This window comes from Maylandia zebra, linkage group LG4, assembly GCF_041146795.1.
Source record: "Maylandia zebra isolate NMK-2024a linkage group LG4, Mzebra_GT3a, whole genome shotgun sequence".
Lineage (NCBI taxonomy): Eukaryota > Metazoa > Chordata > Actinopteri > Cichliformes > Cichlidae > Maylandia > Maylandia zebra.
In genome coordinates, this window is record NC_135170.1 from 16341289 (window position 1) to 16358619 (window position 17331).

Here is a 17331-nt window from a genome sequence, read left to right on the forward strand (position 1 = left end):
GTTTAGTTATCAGCTGTTTGGTGATCATCATGTCAAAAATATAATTTTATGCCTGTCACACTGTGTTATCGTTGGCATTTTCAATAGATTCAACTTAAAAAAAATGGGAACAAATTATATTTTTGTAACAGATAAAATTTATAGCTGGTTCTTTACTAAACGTTCTGTTATGTGTGTGTGTGTTTGAGTTGGTTTTGATGCTTGAATGATTCATAGGTCCGTGTTTGGTGACTTAACAAACAAACAAACAAACAAGAAAGCATTCCTCTGGTCAGGTACAAGGACTCGACTGAAAACAAAGAAACAAGCAGTCAATATCCAAAGAAACACTTCGAAAGTCCTTCATGGAGAACTGGAACTCCTTGGAAGCAAAATATAAAGAGATGAGTGGTGGTTCAAGATTTTTGCACAGTATTGTAATTAGGTGGTCCACACACTCGCTGGCAGTTGCAGGGCGTCGACCCCTTGCTGGGCGTCCTGAAAACATCCAATACTCGTCTTAAAATAAATTAACAGGTATGCATATAGACATCCAATTCACAGTGGAGTCTTTTTCATCCGCTGCACGTTGGGTATGAACAGGTAGGGGGTATTTAAATTGAATTTCAAATGATCTATTTCATGCTGCTAAACATGGAGCCTTCCAGAATAATTCTCTGTTTGTCTGAAAAGTATTTGAAATTCCTCACAGCTCGGTCTATTATTTTTCTCTTAAATAGCCTCCATTTTAATGAACACTGACTTGTTGCTTCAGGCGCTTTCCCAGGAGAAACAGAAGAGAAAAACTGTGAGGAACCTGTAATCACTTAAACTAATTAACTGCAAAGAGCCTCATCTGCATTACTGCACATGCATTTTGCTTATTCAATTAATGTTGAACAAAAATAGATAAATAAAAAATGTAATATATATTCCAAGCAGAAACAACTAAAATCCAGCTTCTCCTGATTTTTGTTTGATATTTATGGATTTATGTGCTTTAAATACAGACTCTCCAAGGCCGTAAGGTGCTTTAATTTTGGAAACTGCGTGACAATTTCATTTGTGAGAATCATATTTGGGCATCCTTATTCATATCAAGCTGAAAGGCAGATCAAAAGAGATGTATTTATGCTCTGAATTACCAATGCATGAATGCAATGCTCTACTGTATGGTTGAAATGCGTGGAGTCATTGTGAAGTCTGGGCAGCATTGAAGACAGAAATAAATCTAAAGTGCTTTAGTCATTATTACAGTTAATTAGACATGGGAGCTGAGAAGGGACTGAAAAGAATGATGAGCTCAGAGAGGTGATGAGCCGAGCTCAAAGGAAACAATCAGTAAACTTCCGTGTGCATTTTCCCCCGTCAGACTATTACCACAAACATCTGAGGGTGTAGGTGATCATTTTAGTCAAAGGGAGTAGATGAGTCATTGTGTTTGTGATATTCTTCGCCTAGGCTGTGAAATATGGCAGGATATGAATTTCAAAGTAATCATCTTTGTCATAATAGAGTCAAGGATGCTTTTTATGGCCCTTGATCATAATTAGAGTATCAAATGGTAGAGACACACCAACTTTTACACCCACGGTGAAAACAACTAAAACACCCACGCAGGAAAACAGAAAAACTTGTCTTGGAGTAATGGCTGACTTTGGTTTCATCGGAAGTACACAGTCAGTTTTATGTAAAGCACATTTTATTAAGTCTTTCAGTCTCTAAGTACACTCGCCGTGATTTCAGTTTCAGTTTTTTAGCACCATCAACAGCTGAAATCATAGTTTTGTTAATGCCAAACCTTTAAAACGGTTGACAACCTGACAGAGGAAAAGGGAAAAAACCTAAACCTAAACTAAACAAATGTCACATCTTTTGTGGTACTTTGCAAGAAATAAAAAACAGAGTGACAGTGCAGTTGCACAACCGAGGTGCAGTTTGATCCATATTTTTTGCAGAGACAGTTGGTAAGAACAGCTTGCTCTGTGGTAACGTTATTCTTTGTGCCTGAGGCTGATTAGGAGAAACAGCTTATCTGAACTCCACTTCCCCCTCTCAGGATGTCCCCCGCTGAACCGCACTACCTTTTGTAGGCTGCCAGATCCAGAACCTTTGAATTCCCCCACAGATGCTGCTTCTGGAGTCTCAATGTGGGACCAGCTGTATCTCCATGGGACGGCAAATGTTAGGCAGCGAGGACACAGTAAACACCTTTGCAAAATAATGCCATGAAAAATATGTCCCAGTAACCAAAGCCATGCCTGTCATCACTCTAACAAGGCAGAACAGCAGTGATGGATTTAATAAGCCTATTGTATATTCAGTGCAGTCCAAAGGTCTGTGGCCAGTAGCAAATAATCTTTGTCGTTTTAGTTCTTAACTTAATTGACAAATTGGCAAATGACAAAATGAGCTTAATAATTTGAGCAATGGCTTAAGTGTCTAACGAAATATACATGTGTTTGAGAAAGTTTTGGTCTGCAGAGTACACTCGTTGCCCCAGCACAATGTGACAGTGTTCCAGAGAGCTTCTTGTAATGTCTGGAGTGTTTGGCTTTATGCCCCACAAATCTTTAATAATGGTAGAGGTTAGTGGCTGATGATGGCATGGTCACTTATCACCTTCCTGAGTCTGATTTAGATACAACTTATCTGTTATCTACAAAGCCTTTTAGAGAAAGCTTCAGTCTAGTCATGATCTGACACTTGAGGAGTCCCTCTTCACTTAGAATGACAATTTGACTTATGATAGTTTCACTTTGCTTTCATGCCATGTTTTATGTTATAACAGCACTACTTAGTGAGAAATGTTCTGCTGGAAACCAGAGGCACAGTTTAGAGATGATGAGCAATCTATTCAATCTGATTCATTTGAACAAGGCTTTGAAGAGCTACTCCAATGGAAGGGCTCAGCTCTAGGAAATCCAACCCTTTCTTCAAAGGGGTAAAGATTTTGGGGGTTTTTTCACAGATTTTTAAAGCTGCTAGATGTGGACATCCTACCACACAGTCAGAATTCCCCTCTGCTCAGCTTTTTATTATTGGCCATGAGTTTATAATCATAATTCTCTTTTTGTTTCTATTACCTTAACTCTCATTAACACACACACACACACACACACACACACACACACACACACACACACACACACACACACACACACACACATTTATATATATATATATAGTTTCACCTGTAGATTAGAGAACTAATCATGACCCCTCTTGTCTTTCTGACCCAATGAAAGGATCGTGACCTAAATCAACAATACTGGGAAATGAGCCACTTTTTTTTTGCAAATAAACATACCAATATGTGCAACCTGTTTGATCAAAATAACACATTTAATTCTATAAATATAATTACTGCTATTACTGTGCTGTATGTTACTATATGTTAATAATTATTGCTATCCATGAATTTTTCAATTTAGTTTTAAAAAAGAAGAAAAACAAGTAAAGCCCATTGTTTTTATTATTGTCTTTATTATTTTTCTATTAAGATGACAAATGCCAGCAACTTACATGCATTTCTGAACAGAATTCGTTTTAGTCGTTTAAATATTTTGTTTCATTAATTTCTGACTTCAAATTTAGATTAAAAATGTGAAGTTTGTTTATATTGTTGTTTATTAGAAAAATGACAAACTAATAAACAACAATACACATTATTTTTGTTTAACAAACTTTTGACATATTTTTTAAAACATTTTCCGTGTTTATCATGTCGTCTGGTAAGGTACAACAACAACAGCTTTAAAAAGCTTTGTATATATGCCCTCCTACGTTTGTGTCCGAGTCCAGAAAGGCGGTAGAAAATATTCAATAATGTTAGACAGATAAAAAAAAAAAATCACGAATTTACAGTCTTTTGTTCATTTCGTGTTTGTCAGTGTCGGATGAAATTTTGCTTGAAAATGTGCGACCAAAACGACTTTTTTTTTTTTCAAACATCACGTTGATTTCCTGTTTGGCCGAAAGGGGGCGGAGTCAAAAGTCTGCCGTAAGGTCAAAGTGACGGGTAGGAAATGTTTTTCTTTTGCGGTTTTCATTGTAGGAAAGTAGGCGAGAGGCTCGCTTTCTTCTCTCAGCTGACGACATGGACCCTCATATAGTTGGACAGCTACAGTAAGCCAACCTGCCGGCACGGAAAGAAAACATTTCTGTAAGTCAAAGTGTCTTTCTTTCCGCTATAGAAACCGCTTGACACTGTGTTTGCTTATGTGTCATTACATTGTAACAAACTTTGAACTTTGACATTTTCTCTATGGATCAAAACATCCCAACTGGTTCCAAAAAAACTTTCTGAAATTCTCCTTCTGCAGCACACAGCTTATATTTCAACCCTAATTATGGTCATGTGAATGTCACTGTCCTCTCTTTCTCCCCTCATTGACCTTTACTCAGCTCATGTTATGTAGACTTTTTTTTTAAGAAGAAGAAGACGTGCCCTTTCCACTAATCTATACTGACAGCTGCCGTGTCATATCTCTGTGGCAGTTTAACAGAGTTTGCTGCTGACTGAGCTTCAGCCATGGTGCAGGAGTACCAGTCCCCTGTTCGGGTCTACAAGCACCCGTTTGAGTTGATAATGGCGGTAAGTGACGTGCTTATATTGAGGAATCTTTTAAATTCACAGATTGTGTGCGTATGTATATATGCAGCCTTCCAGCTCACAGCATTGAATATGAGCTTCATATTTGCAAAATATCCTTTATACACAAACTAGGGATCAAAGTTTGGCAATCTGCTTTTCACTCTAGGGCACTGACCTTTTGCAATCCAAATGCTGTTCAGCTTTTCCTCTCATGAAAATAAATAAATTTTAGATTTCAAAAGTTTTCCAGCTCATTCCATGGTTAGGTGGCAATGTAAAAGAGACCAGACACTTTCAGAAAATAGTCAGTAGCCTTGTCTGCCTCAGATAGTCATTTGTCTCATTTTTGATATTTGCTTACTTGCAGTCTGTACTGCATGTTTATTGACTTTACTGGAATGCTGCATATTTTTTCTTTCCTGCTCGTGCTGCTTTAAATACAATAACTTGAAGGGTGCTTTTCTTTCTTTTTGCATGAAAACACACAGCACAATAAAGACTCCTTTTTTCAAAACCAGACTTGCCATTTAGTGTTTGGCAACTGGCCTTGATGTTGAATGGTTATGCAAAAACCAGGGGTAGGCAACCTTTTTGATGACAAGTGCCATCTAAAAAAGTGCCATATCAACCGTTGCATTAACAATACGATAACTTGCTTCAGTTCCAGTACCAGATGTTTTGCAGCTGTAAAAACTTTTAGAGTACTTGCTTGCTTCTCATATCTTGACACAGCACGTGTAATTGATTCAACTTTCTCTGCCTCATCCTTGAAGGTTTTTTGATGTTTCGTCTCAAATTGTCGTTTAACACTGGAAGTCCGGCAAACAACACTCTCGAGGCAAAGGGCACATACAGCACGATCTTTCTGTTGCACAAAGTCTTCCGTCCAAATTGTCATAAAAGACCATTAGCTGTATTGTCATTAGCTCTGTGTGAGCTAATTTGTGATGTGCATTGGTGGCCCAGCCTTAGATATTTATTTTAAATACACCTTCTCAGATTATTTCACTGCATGCCGTGCCACCACTTAACCCTTCACCACGTGCCAAGGGTTGCCGACCCCTGATATAGACACTCAATCAATCAAAATTTATTTATATAGCACATATTAAAACAACAGTGTTGACCATAGTGCTTCACAGTCAGCCACTTCACTTGGTACGTCAGTTTAACTGCTCATTTGGCGCAAATATCAAAAACGGACAAATTTCGGTCAATCTCGTTATTTCTTATCTATACAGAGTCTGGCAAATGCAAAGGTTGTGGGGTTTAATCAAGAATATATCAGAATGAGAAAGTCATTTAAGTAACCTTGAACGTGGCATCGTTCTTGTTCGGGGTATTTTGTAAACTGCTGATCTATTGGGATTTTTGTTTTTGCATTAGAATTACATTTCTTAGACTTTTTGTCTTATTTATGTCAGAAATCAGAGGAGAATAACCAGACTGCTTTGAGCTGAAAGGATCCACTCCTTACAGCCAAAGTCAACCCAGTATCACAGCAAAACGTGTAATAAACACGCCGGTACACCCTGTCCACTTCTAACTTTGGAGAGGGAAAAAAGATAATGGTTGCATTACCGACAGGGGGAGATAGTATATTTAAAGCCAAGAAGTCAGTAGTAAGCAAAAACACATGAAGTACATTCAAGGGTCCTTAATAACCAGAAACGATTAAGCTAGGTGGCTAGTATATATTTACATGTAAATGTCTTAATGATGTCAGTTTAAATGCTTCCTCCCATGATTATTTTCATGTTGGCTTGAAATAAAGTATCTCCCTCTGCTGTTACTGCAAGTGCTACGTGTGTATATTTCATTTGTAAAGGCAAAGTGTGAAATGGTCTTTTACATAACGCTGTGATACTGGGCTGCCAACGTAAGCAGAGTGCACAGCACAGATGGAGAAGAAGCGCACCGAGCGCTGCTCCAAATAGCCAAAAACAGGAAACTGAAGCTCACCAATATTTGACAACAGAAGATTGGAAAACATTGCCTGGTCTGATAAGTCTTGAGTTCTTCTGCAACATTCAGATGGTGAGGTCAGAATTTGCTGTAAACAGCTTGAAATCATGGATCCATTCTGCCTTGTATCAGCAGTTCAGGCTGCTGGTGGTGTAATGATTGTGGGATATTTCCATGACACGCTTTGACCCCTTTAGTACCAGCTGAATATTGTCTAAACACCACAGCCGACCTGAGTATTGTTGCTGACCATGTCCAAAGCTGTATGACCACAGTTCACTGTACTCAACTGGCCGCCTCAGGTACCAGATCTCAGTCCAATAGATTGCACCTTTGGGAAATTCACCACAAAGATGTGAAATCAGCAAATCTTCAGCAACTGTGTAATGGTGTCATGTCCATATGGACCAAAATCTCAGAGGAATGTTTCCAGCGTCTCAGAAATAATGTTAGTTCTGAATGCAAAAGAGCGTCCAACCCAGTGCTAGTGAGGTGTAACTAATGAAGTGGCTGGTGAGTGTGTATTTGAGGTGTCTGTAAGTCATTCAGCGTGGTTGTTGTTTTCTTATCATGTGCTGCCTGGGCAGAGGTCGGGAGTTCTCGAGTTGTTTTGTAGGATGGTTTTTTAGAACAGCTGTAAGTTATGTAAATGCCTCGCTGACCAGTTCTCTTATCCTTTAGAAAGCAAACAAAATGCAACGCTAAGAAAAAGAGAGTTTGTCAGCAGAAAACTTTGCAGCTATATTTATATAACTCACTTTCCATTATTCCAACAGTATTCAATAGTTACACAGGGGGAAAAATCCATTAAAATTCCATGCTATAAGCTGGCTTTTCTTTAAATGGAATATTTTTTGTTATGATACCGATGCATTGCTTTCCCATCACTGCAAATTGCAGTTTTGGGCTAAAACCATAAGCACAAGAACACCAGGCAAAGCAAAAGTAGGACAAAAGAAAAATAAATACGGATTCCCGTGAGGGGCACCGTCACCTGTGCGGTCTGCTCTTGGTGTTTTCTCTTAAGTTACACATTAAGCCAAAGTGTTGCACAACATCCTTGATGAAGGGTTGTAGAGACTGCGATGCTGCAGCGGTTACAGTTTGCCGTGCAGCTGCTATACAGAGTTAACACAATAGACAGTGTGGATAACACCTACACCAAAGCCATTTGATGCTTCCCCATGGAACATTTGCAGGTCTGAAATTCTTCCTGCGTCACTGCAGGTTATTGAAAAGACTCTCAAAATAAGCCCTTTGTGAAAGCTAAATAACAGCTCCTTTAAGAAGAGAAAGAAGCCTGCGACAGCTTAAAGAGGAGAATCCAAATGAACAGCTAACATCCTCTTCTGCTCCCATTTACCTCAGAGCTTCTCATTAGCTCCCTCAATGCTACTGACAGCTGTTGTTCAGGCTAACAGTGCTAATCAGTGTCCTGGATATTACTGAATGTTTAACCTTGACACCATTGTTGTTCCTGTCATGACATTTCTTAATGACTCTCCGGGGCCTTTATGTAACAGAGCTAGGTGCCTGTAAACGCACGACACTTGTAGAAATGCATTTGATCAATATCGGCAGAAGAGTAAAACATGATTTGAATGAGCTGAAAAGTGCTGTCTGTCTGACGTTTGGCTTACACAAAGTCCTCAAGGCTTGCTTTGCCTAAAACACTAGAAACCCATGTTCTCTCCCCCCCCCCCCTTTTATATATATTATTAAATATTTTGTGCCTCCATTATGTGGTTATGCTCATAATACTGAAGGGGGAATAGGCAGAACAGAGCTTTCAATTTGTCTGCAATCAGTGAAACATACTGTTTTTGTTAGTTTGCCTGTTGCACAGCGCCAGTCATTGCTGCTTAATTAGCACAGAAACATTTCCCAATAATTTTCTTAGTGAATAATTTCATCCTGTTGATTGGATTGTTCATACGCTGTGCTGTATTGATGCGTGCAGGATGTGCGAGGTTGTCTGTGTGTGTGTGATTTTGAGAGTTTAGCTTTTTAAACTTTTAAAATCTTAAGTCTTGGCTGACTTAGTGATTTTACTGCTTAACGCAGTTCCTCAAGACATTGACGGCACTTTTCTATCCCATGGTAAAATGCTTATCCCTCTATCCGCGCCATTACACAGGCAGCTGTCCGTATCATAAAGGTCTAGTTCATCCCCTGCTTTTGCTTAGTTGTCAATAGTTTGCTATCAGAAGCTGCACTGCCCCTTGTTAAGTAACATCTTTTACTGCAGATCTTGAAACGCCTGCCTGGCAGCTCAGTAAGTGCATACAGGTAGCCCTGGTGATAGTGGCGAGGGCAGATGGTCACATGCTTTGGTCTTTAAAACACGTGGCAATTACTGCTTGTAAATGCTGCAGGCTGTTGGTGTCTGCAAAACACAACATTTTAATAGGCATTTACATAAACTAAAGTTGCTAACTACAGAAAAAAGCACCCTAACCTGACACAGTAGTTCAGTGCTATAAATCTATTCAGTCAGCCTTTGTGATTATAGTTTTCTATAAGCAGCTTTCCCTTCCTAACAGTGAGCTACCTCACTGAGGCAGAGCTCCCAGTGGAACAAACTGAATGGACCCAGGCAAGCCATTAATACAGACAACATAATAATAAACCCAATCAATCAATTTTTCTATATAAATGTCTTTCAGGCCTACGTGAGACGGTTCCCAAAGTGTCCATTGATTCCAATGTTTGTGGACAGCGAGATCATAAGTGAGAGCCAAAGTGATGATGGATGCGTGCTGGTGACTGAGAGGCGCTGTACGATCGACATCGAAGCCCCACGACTTCTCAAACGGGTACTTCCACTCTGACCTTATAGGGGATGAGGGCGGTAAAGCAAAGGAATTGGTTACTATGATGTGATCTTTCTTTTGTGAAGTACAAAAACCAGATGCTCTTTATTTAGTGAAATACTTGTAAATGATGCATTTCAGCCTTGCACATGTTATTGGAGGATAAAAGATGTGACTTTTTGCAGTAACTGTAAATGTAGCATGTTTTGTTTCTTCTGCATGTAGATCGCCGGCGTGGATTATCTGTACTTCATCCAAAAAAACTCTCTGAACCGCAGAGACAGGACGCTCCATATTGAGGTTCACAATGAGACTTTTTCTAACAGAGTCATTGTCCGTGAGAGGTGCAGCTACACGGTGAGTCTGAGAGTCAAACGTGGTAATCAGGTGCTTAGAATGTGGCAGCGTGTAGGAGGTTTATTTCTTTGTTTTTATATAAACTTTTACAACGCCTAGTGCTTGCCGGATGGTACAGAGTCCCTGCTAAAGGCAATGCAATATGTGGTGCATGAATTATTCATCTTAGGTGATCCTCCCATAGTGTGCTCAAGGCACTAAAGAGCTAGTGTCACCAGGTGTCTTTAAAGCTGCTGTTGTCTCAGTCAGAGTTACTATAATACTGCTCTCCCTGTTAAAAGATGCTTCGCACAACTTTTTGATGTCTGCTCTGTATCATGTGGCAGTCTGCACAGAAGAAAGTAAGAATTTTGTATGACAGTAATTTTGCAATTACTGAACCAGCCACTTCATTAGGTATACCTTGCTACAGCTGCCTTCTCATCTTCTTTAACTCTTCGTGGCACAAATTCAATCAATTTTGGTTCATGTTAACATAATAGCATCACATAGTTGCATAGGTGCTCAATTGGATTGAGATCTGCCGATTGTGGAAACCGTTTGAGTTCGGTGAACTCATTGTGATGTTCAAGAAACCAGTTTGGCATGATCTGAGCTTTCTGAAATGATGTGTTACGCTGTAGTCATAAAGAGATGGACAACAGCAATAATCCAACCCATCTGGCACCAATTTTCTTCCTCATTCAGACGCTCAGTTTTCAGCTTTAGTAGATTGTGTTGACCATGTCTGCATGCCTGTATGCACTGAGTTGCTACTAAGTGATTAGCTGATTAGATATTTACAATAACAAGCAGTTGAAAAGGCGTACCTAATGAAGTGGCTTGTGAGTGTATGTGCAGTACCTGGCACCAGAACCTACCATTTACTTAAAAGGCAGTTAAAATTGTGATGACGAGATATGTAACCATGTATGCACTGATGTAATATTTTGTATTAAACCTCAGCTTGTGCTTTGTTTACATAACAAAGAGTTTGGTTGAACAGTTTGGTTCAAGTTCAAATTCATATGCGTGTCCTCTTCCACAGGTTCATCCAGAGAATGAGAGCTGGACTTGCTTCGAACAGTCGGCTAGTCTGGACATTAAGTCCTTTTTTGGTTTTGAAAGCACCGCAGAGAAGATAGCGATGAAGCAATATGCTAGTAGCATTAAAAAGGTTTGCATATTTTACTTCATTTGCCTTCACGTCTTGGTCCAGATGCTTCCCTAACTGTCAAAATTAATTCAGTCTTTCATTTCCTTCAACTGATGAAGGGTAAAGAAATTATTGAGTACTACCTCAGAGAGCTGGAGAAAGAAGGAGTCACTTATATACCTCGTTGGACCTCCACTGTTGACTCTGGGACAGTCACTTGGAGGCACCAGCTGCTGCCCCCCTCTGCTGCCAGAGCCATCCCAGTGAACAGTGCCAAGGACGGGCTGCACTGTAAAGACTCATCATGTTCTGCAGAGCTAGTGACCGGTTCGCCTGATGGTCAGTGTGTGCTCGCTAATCCCAGCAAAGGTTTAATATAAATGTCAAAAGATAACAATACATAGAGTGAATTTACCAACTGAGATATTAAAAGTGTGGGAAATAGATCAGTGGGTGATTTATACAGCAGTGCAGGAATCCTCCTATAACTGCACTGCCAAAAAACCTCAAACAAACAGAAGCAACATTTTAAGTGTTTGATAAAAACCTGCAAAACTCACCGTGTCTAATTATTTTCAAAAACGCTGAAATTGCACCATAGTCTTCAGTCTGTTGGATGCAATATTGTGTAACATTATGCTGTTATTGTGTTTTGGCCTGTAGACAAGTTGGATGCTGACTACATCAGACGTTACCTAGGTGATTTAACGCCTCTGCAGGAGAGCTGTCTTATTCGGCTGCGTCAATGGCTGCAGGAAACCCACAAGGGCAAGGTCACAAATAAACAAACACAGTTTCTTTCATTAGTGAACAGTTGATGCTGCGATATACAGTATGCCTTTACTTCTAAGACACTCACGCAACCTGTTATTTCCCTCTTGCTTCCACTCTTACTCTAGCTCAGTTTTGATGCTCAGAGACATACAGTGCTGTGAAAAAGTATTTGCACCCTTCTTGTTTTCTTAGTTTTTTGCATATTTATCATGTTTATCAGATCATCCAGCAAATTTTAATATAGGTTTAATACAGGTAACCCCAGTAAATACAAAAGGCATTTTTTAAATTATTGTTTTATTTATTTAAGGAAAAAAGGTCATTCAAACCTCCCTGGCCCCGTGCAAAAAAGTCATTGCCATCGTCTGCAAAGGGTTACAAAGCCAATTCTAAGGATTTAGGACTCCAGTCAACCACAATGAAAGCCATTATCCACAAATGGAGAAAATTTGGAACAGTAGTGAACCTTCCCAGGAGCAGATGGCCTGCCAAAATTTCACCAAGAGTGCATCAACAACTCTTCCATGAGATCGCAAAAGAACCCAGAACAACATCTTAAGACCTCCGGGCCTCACTTATCTCAAATAAGCTCAAAGTTCATGGTTCAACAATAAGAAAGAGACAAACGATGAACATTATGGAAGGTTTGAGTCCCTTTGCATCGGCATAAAACTAACACAGCATTTAATAATTAGAACATGAAACCAAGAGTCAGACATGGTGGTGGTAGTGTAATGGTCTGGGGCTCCTTTGCTGTTTCAGGACCTTTTTGCAAACGAAGCAAACCAGTTATTCAGTTTAGGGCGCAATTTCTTTTTCACTGCACTACATGCAATTTGCAAAGATTTTCACCAGCAGAGTATTAAAAAATGCTTTGGATTCATCAGCATCTTTAACGATGCACCTCTCATGTACAGATTCCAAAGGATCAGCATGTGCTACGCTTCCTCAGGGCCAGAGATTTCAACCTCGACAAGGCCAGGGAGTTCCTCTGCCAGTCACTGACCTGGAGGAGACAGCATCAGGTGGATTTCCTGTTAGACACATGGAAGCGCCCTCAACTGCTCCAGGATTATTACTCTGGAGGCTGGCACCACCACGACAAAGGTACTGAGTGAGCGATGCTGGTTGATATTGCCATTATTGTGAGGCTTTTTTACTCCAGGCAGAGGGAAATTTTATCAGCTAATCTTAAAAGCCACAGGGATTTAAGCTTTTGTGTTTATATAGTTCTCAAACAGCCTGTTAATTATTGACTGCAAAGTCTGAACACCATATGTCTTCACTCCCATGTTTGGAAAAGGTTTCATTGCTTTTAACAGCTCAGCTGATCCAACTGATCACAGTTAAGACTTGAACACAGGATGTTCCCCTTGAGTGTTTACATGCTAAACCGATACCCTTTCTAGAGCGGTAAACACCAGCTTTGTTTACAGGTGGAAGTGTGCAGTGCAGTTTGTGATTGTTCACTGTGTTTCCTTCTCATTCAGATGGCCGTCCTCTGTACATTTTGCGTCTGGGTCAAATGGACACTAAAGGTTTGGTACGAGCCTTGGGTGAGGAGGCGCTGCTGAGACAGGTGACATAATTTATAACTTAATTTACATGGAAACAAAGCAAAAAGTGAAGATATTCTAAATGAAGTTGGCGCTTAACTGTGACAATGTTGCAGGTGCTTTCCATTAATGAGGAGGGACTGAGGCGCTGTGAGGAAAACACCAGAGTTTTTGGACAACCTATTAGGTGCCTAAATCGTATTTAGTTTAATCCTGCTCGTGTCCCATTGGTTAATGAGAAATCAGCAGTGCACTTTAACCAAAACAATGCGATGTCTGTTTTTATGTGTCGCTAGTTCTTGGACTTGCCTGGTGGATCTGGACGGTCTAAACATGCGTCATCTGTGGCGACCTGGCATTAAGGCGCTGTTGAGAATCATCGAAATTGTTGAGGCCAATTACCCTGAAACTTTGGGTCGCCTGCTCATACTGCGGGCACCGAGAGTTTTCCCTGTGCTGTGGACCCTGGTGAGAATAAACTGACTGCATCACCTGAATATGGAAGAATTCATAAAGCTGTAGAATACAGATGCAGAGATTATAAATAGCTAAGTGCAGTCCAGCCATGCTGGAAAAATGAGCAACTAATAAACAAAGAAAAATCTATTTATGGACCAGGAAAGATGACTGTAAAACTAAAACCCATAGGGGCACATTTAATCTTTGCTGTATGCAGTAGCATGGGTGGCAGGATTGTAAGAAATTACAGAAAGAGAATGAGCTACTGGGACGATGATGTCAATATAAAATACTATGGATGCTTAGTAACACCATCAACCAGCTAACATGTGCATTTTTCATGCTTGAATTATTCATTGATTATGGATTGGCTTTCACAGTCCATAATAAGTGACTTTGCCCTTTCCTGCATGCTCTCTCGGTCTCACCGCCAGGTCAGCCCCCTTATTGATGAAAACACTCGTAAGAAGTTCCTTGTTTATGCTGGAAACGACTACCAGGGTCCAGGAGGTTTGGTAGACTACATTGACAGAGAAATTATCCCTGACTTCCTGCAAGGAGACTGCATGGTGAGGTTAAGTCTTCAGCTTATTGACCATACCTGTGAAAGTCAGTCTCAGCCCAGCCAGAAATATGCATATCATACCTGCAGTATGTGGTTTCACCAGTATGTACCAGTTTAGCATAGCTACATCTGGGTAGACATTTCTCTACAAATCCAGTGAACATCACCTTGCACTTCAGGCCCTTGACCCTGTGTTGTTTTGTTATGAAGAAATGATATATTGGAGGCCTGTATAGATTTTTGAGCTGCAGGTTGTCAGATAGGACCAGAACATACTGTGCTCACTGGCTAGTGGGTACAGTATCTGCCTCAGCTCAGCTGGCTCAGTTTTCTTTCCTTTTTTTGTTGACATAAAGGAAAAAAATTGCATCTGGGGCACATCACGATGTCCTTACAGGAGGACTCGCGTGTTTGAATTCTGTGATAGTTCAGTCAGTTCTGTGAGCACTCAACAAGTTGTTGCTCAGCTGCAAACGTGAAAGTGAAAGAGCTGTATCTAGTTGGAACTATAAAATGGCATTTCATACTGAGAAAGGTTATCCTTTAACTGAACCTGCATATCTAAGTTCATGGCATATGAATTGCAGTAAAACTTATTACATAAGATATTACTTTATTACACTATGCTTTTTGTAAAACAAGCTAGTATGTCTACATATATTTTGATATATATTAGTAAGCGTTCTGCTTTAATCACATTTATTTCTTCTTCTTCAGTGTGACATTCCTGAAGGAGGAATGGTTCCCAAATTTCTGTACAGAACAGCAGAAGAATTAGAGAGTGAAGAAAACCGCCTGTTGACTGATTCCATCTATAAAAGTGCCAGTATCTACAAGGGGGCTCCATACGAGGTGCAGTCTCAACTTTTATGCTTTGCCTCCAGTTTTATGACAATAAGAGTTAACAACAGGGCAAGAAAGGCGACATTTCTTTGCGTTTAATAGAGTTTATGCATTGTGTAATAGTGCCACTTACTGGAACAACTATGCATTGCATGCTTAAACTATATAGCGTGATTAATGAATTGCAGTCTTCAGACCTGTGTTTCTAATCTTCTTACATCTTTCTACAGCTGCTGATAGAGATCACAGAGGCCTCCTCTGTCATCACATGGGACTTTGATGTGTCTAAAGGAGATGTGGCATTTAACATCTACCACTCCAGGAGAGCCCCTCAGCCTCCCAGAAAGGAAACTCATGGTATCGCTTCCCTAGGGGCTGTTAATCCACAGCTTATAGACAAGAGCTGGGTACTAGGCCAGGACTACAGCACGGTGGAGAAAGCCCTCATGTGTAGGGAGGGAGAGAGTGTGCAGGTGAGAGAGGACATAAAAAGCTCTTTTGATCTGTCTTTGTTTAGCAGTCTCAGACAACCTTCCTTTGTCCCCGTTCGCCGTCTTAAGTGCTTAATCCTCCGTCACAGCGAACACAAATTGATCCTGCAGATTTCTCTGGTTTGAAACAGGGCTCCCACATAACACGCTGGCCCGGCTTCTACATCCTCCAGTGGCGTTTCCTAAGCTCCGCAGCCTGCGCAGCCTCCAGCATGCCTCGAGTGGATGATGTGCTGGCCTCTCTGCAGGTTTCCTCCCACAAGTGTAAAATCATGTACTACACCGAGGTCCTTGCCTCCTGTGACTTCAGGTCAGTTTGGTATTTTTATTTTTTTGATGCTATACTGAGGCTCTTTTTCACTGCATGGGTCTTATGTAAGACTTTAAATATATATACAGGGACATTTATGCAAACTGTTTGTTCCTTATGCTTGTGCGCAAGCTGCCTTTTATTTGCCGCAGTGATTAGAATAATTGATTAGTATTTGATTGGGTGTAACTACGTCTTCAAGTTAAGATAATGTTGTTTGTCGATTTGTTTTTGTTTGTTTGTTTTTTTAGGGGTTCCATGACCAGTCTCGAGTCTTGTCACAGTGGCTTCTCACAGCTCAGTGGCACCACAACATCCTCTACCATTTCAAGGTAGCGTCTGTTAAGCGGACGTCCAGATGCAGCGATGACCAAAGCTCACTTGTATCCACTGGTGCCTTCAAAGAGAATTTTGTTTTTCAAATATGAGCTGTGTCACTGAAGACTGATTTTTGTTTCTACCGGAGTACATTAATAATGCAAATACCTGATGAAAATGCACTTTCGTCTTATATCCTTGCAATACGACAATGCATAAAATGAAAAAAAGGAGATGACTCACACACAGTAGCGTTTATATATTCTTAGATTAAATTTTAAAAAAGCACACATGAGCTTCTGTCCTTGCTTCTGTTGTCCACAAGGTGTCAGTGCAGTCTGCTGGAGCTGCTCTCAAATCTGCAGCGGCCTTTCCGCTTGGAGTTTAACTCACAGTCTTCATTTGGTTGTCTATGAAATTGAAGGGAGAATTGTTCAGAATTGTAAAACAATAATAATCGATGTCTCTGGAGTGTCTTGCACCAAGTGTTTCGAACAGCACCTGCGCTGGCAAAGCTGTGCTGAAGCAATATCTTTGATTTATCATCGAGATTGTTATTGCTCTTCGAGCAAACGGTGAGGTTTTAGGAATGAGAAGCTGGTATGAAACCTCTTTTTTGAAAATCTGCAGCACACTCCCTAGATTTCATGTAATGTTTTTTGGGCTTGTTAGGCGGAGCTGCTTAGTTTTCTCAGGCAGCTAATTTAAATGCAATAAAGTGCAGCCTCTTGTGACCTGGCACTGGGCCAGGCAGACTACTGATTTACATAAAACTTTAATTTCCATAAACTTATCAGATGCTTCCAGCTAAAGCTTAATTGAATTTTCCTGCGTTATTATTATTATTTCTTTTTTTTGTCTTCTTGGTTGCAAACTCGTGTCATGTTGGTGTTTATCCCGGCACAGTCAGGTACGTGGAGTTTTTTCTTTGTGAGGCTGATTTACCAGCATCCTGACTTCCTGCTGCCATGCCGGTGCTGTTAGACAGAGAAAGTTCACCGACTTAGCCTGAAGCTTGTTTAGTGAATTATTCAGCCTTCTCTAACAACCTCCCAAAACCCACATTTTCCACACACAGAATAACACTTCTGTATCTTGATGTGCCTAATTTTCTCGTAAAAAATGTTTTTGTTAATATAACTGTTATATATTTTAAGGCCAAATTATTT

The 17331-nt window shown here is 40.2% G+C and overlaps 1 protein-coding gene across 1 annotated transcript; it reads left to right on the forward strand.

The window, feature by feature from the left end:
* The first annotated feature begins 3964 nt into the window (after positions 1–3964).
* Positions 3965–16450, forward strand: sec14l1 (SEC14-like lipid binding 1). Its single transcript, XM_004560682.6, has 16 exons — positions 3965–4144; positions 4480–4576; positions 9208–9357; positions 9580–9711; positions 10739–10867; positions 10966–11185; positions 11510–11619; positions 12538–12727; positions 13111–13199; positions 13293–13363; positions 13473–13644; positions 14070–14204; positions 14918–15052; positions 15274–15516; positions 15666–15844; positions 16096–16450. Exons 2-16 carry the CDS (start codon positions 4514–4516, stop codon positions 16178–16180), a joined length of 2103 nt encoding a protein of 700 aa, XP_004560739.1. The 5' UTR covers positions 3965–4144; positions 4480–4513; the 3' UTR covers positions 16181–16450.
* Positions 16451–17331: the final 881 nt, after the last annotated feature.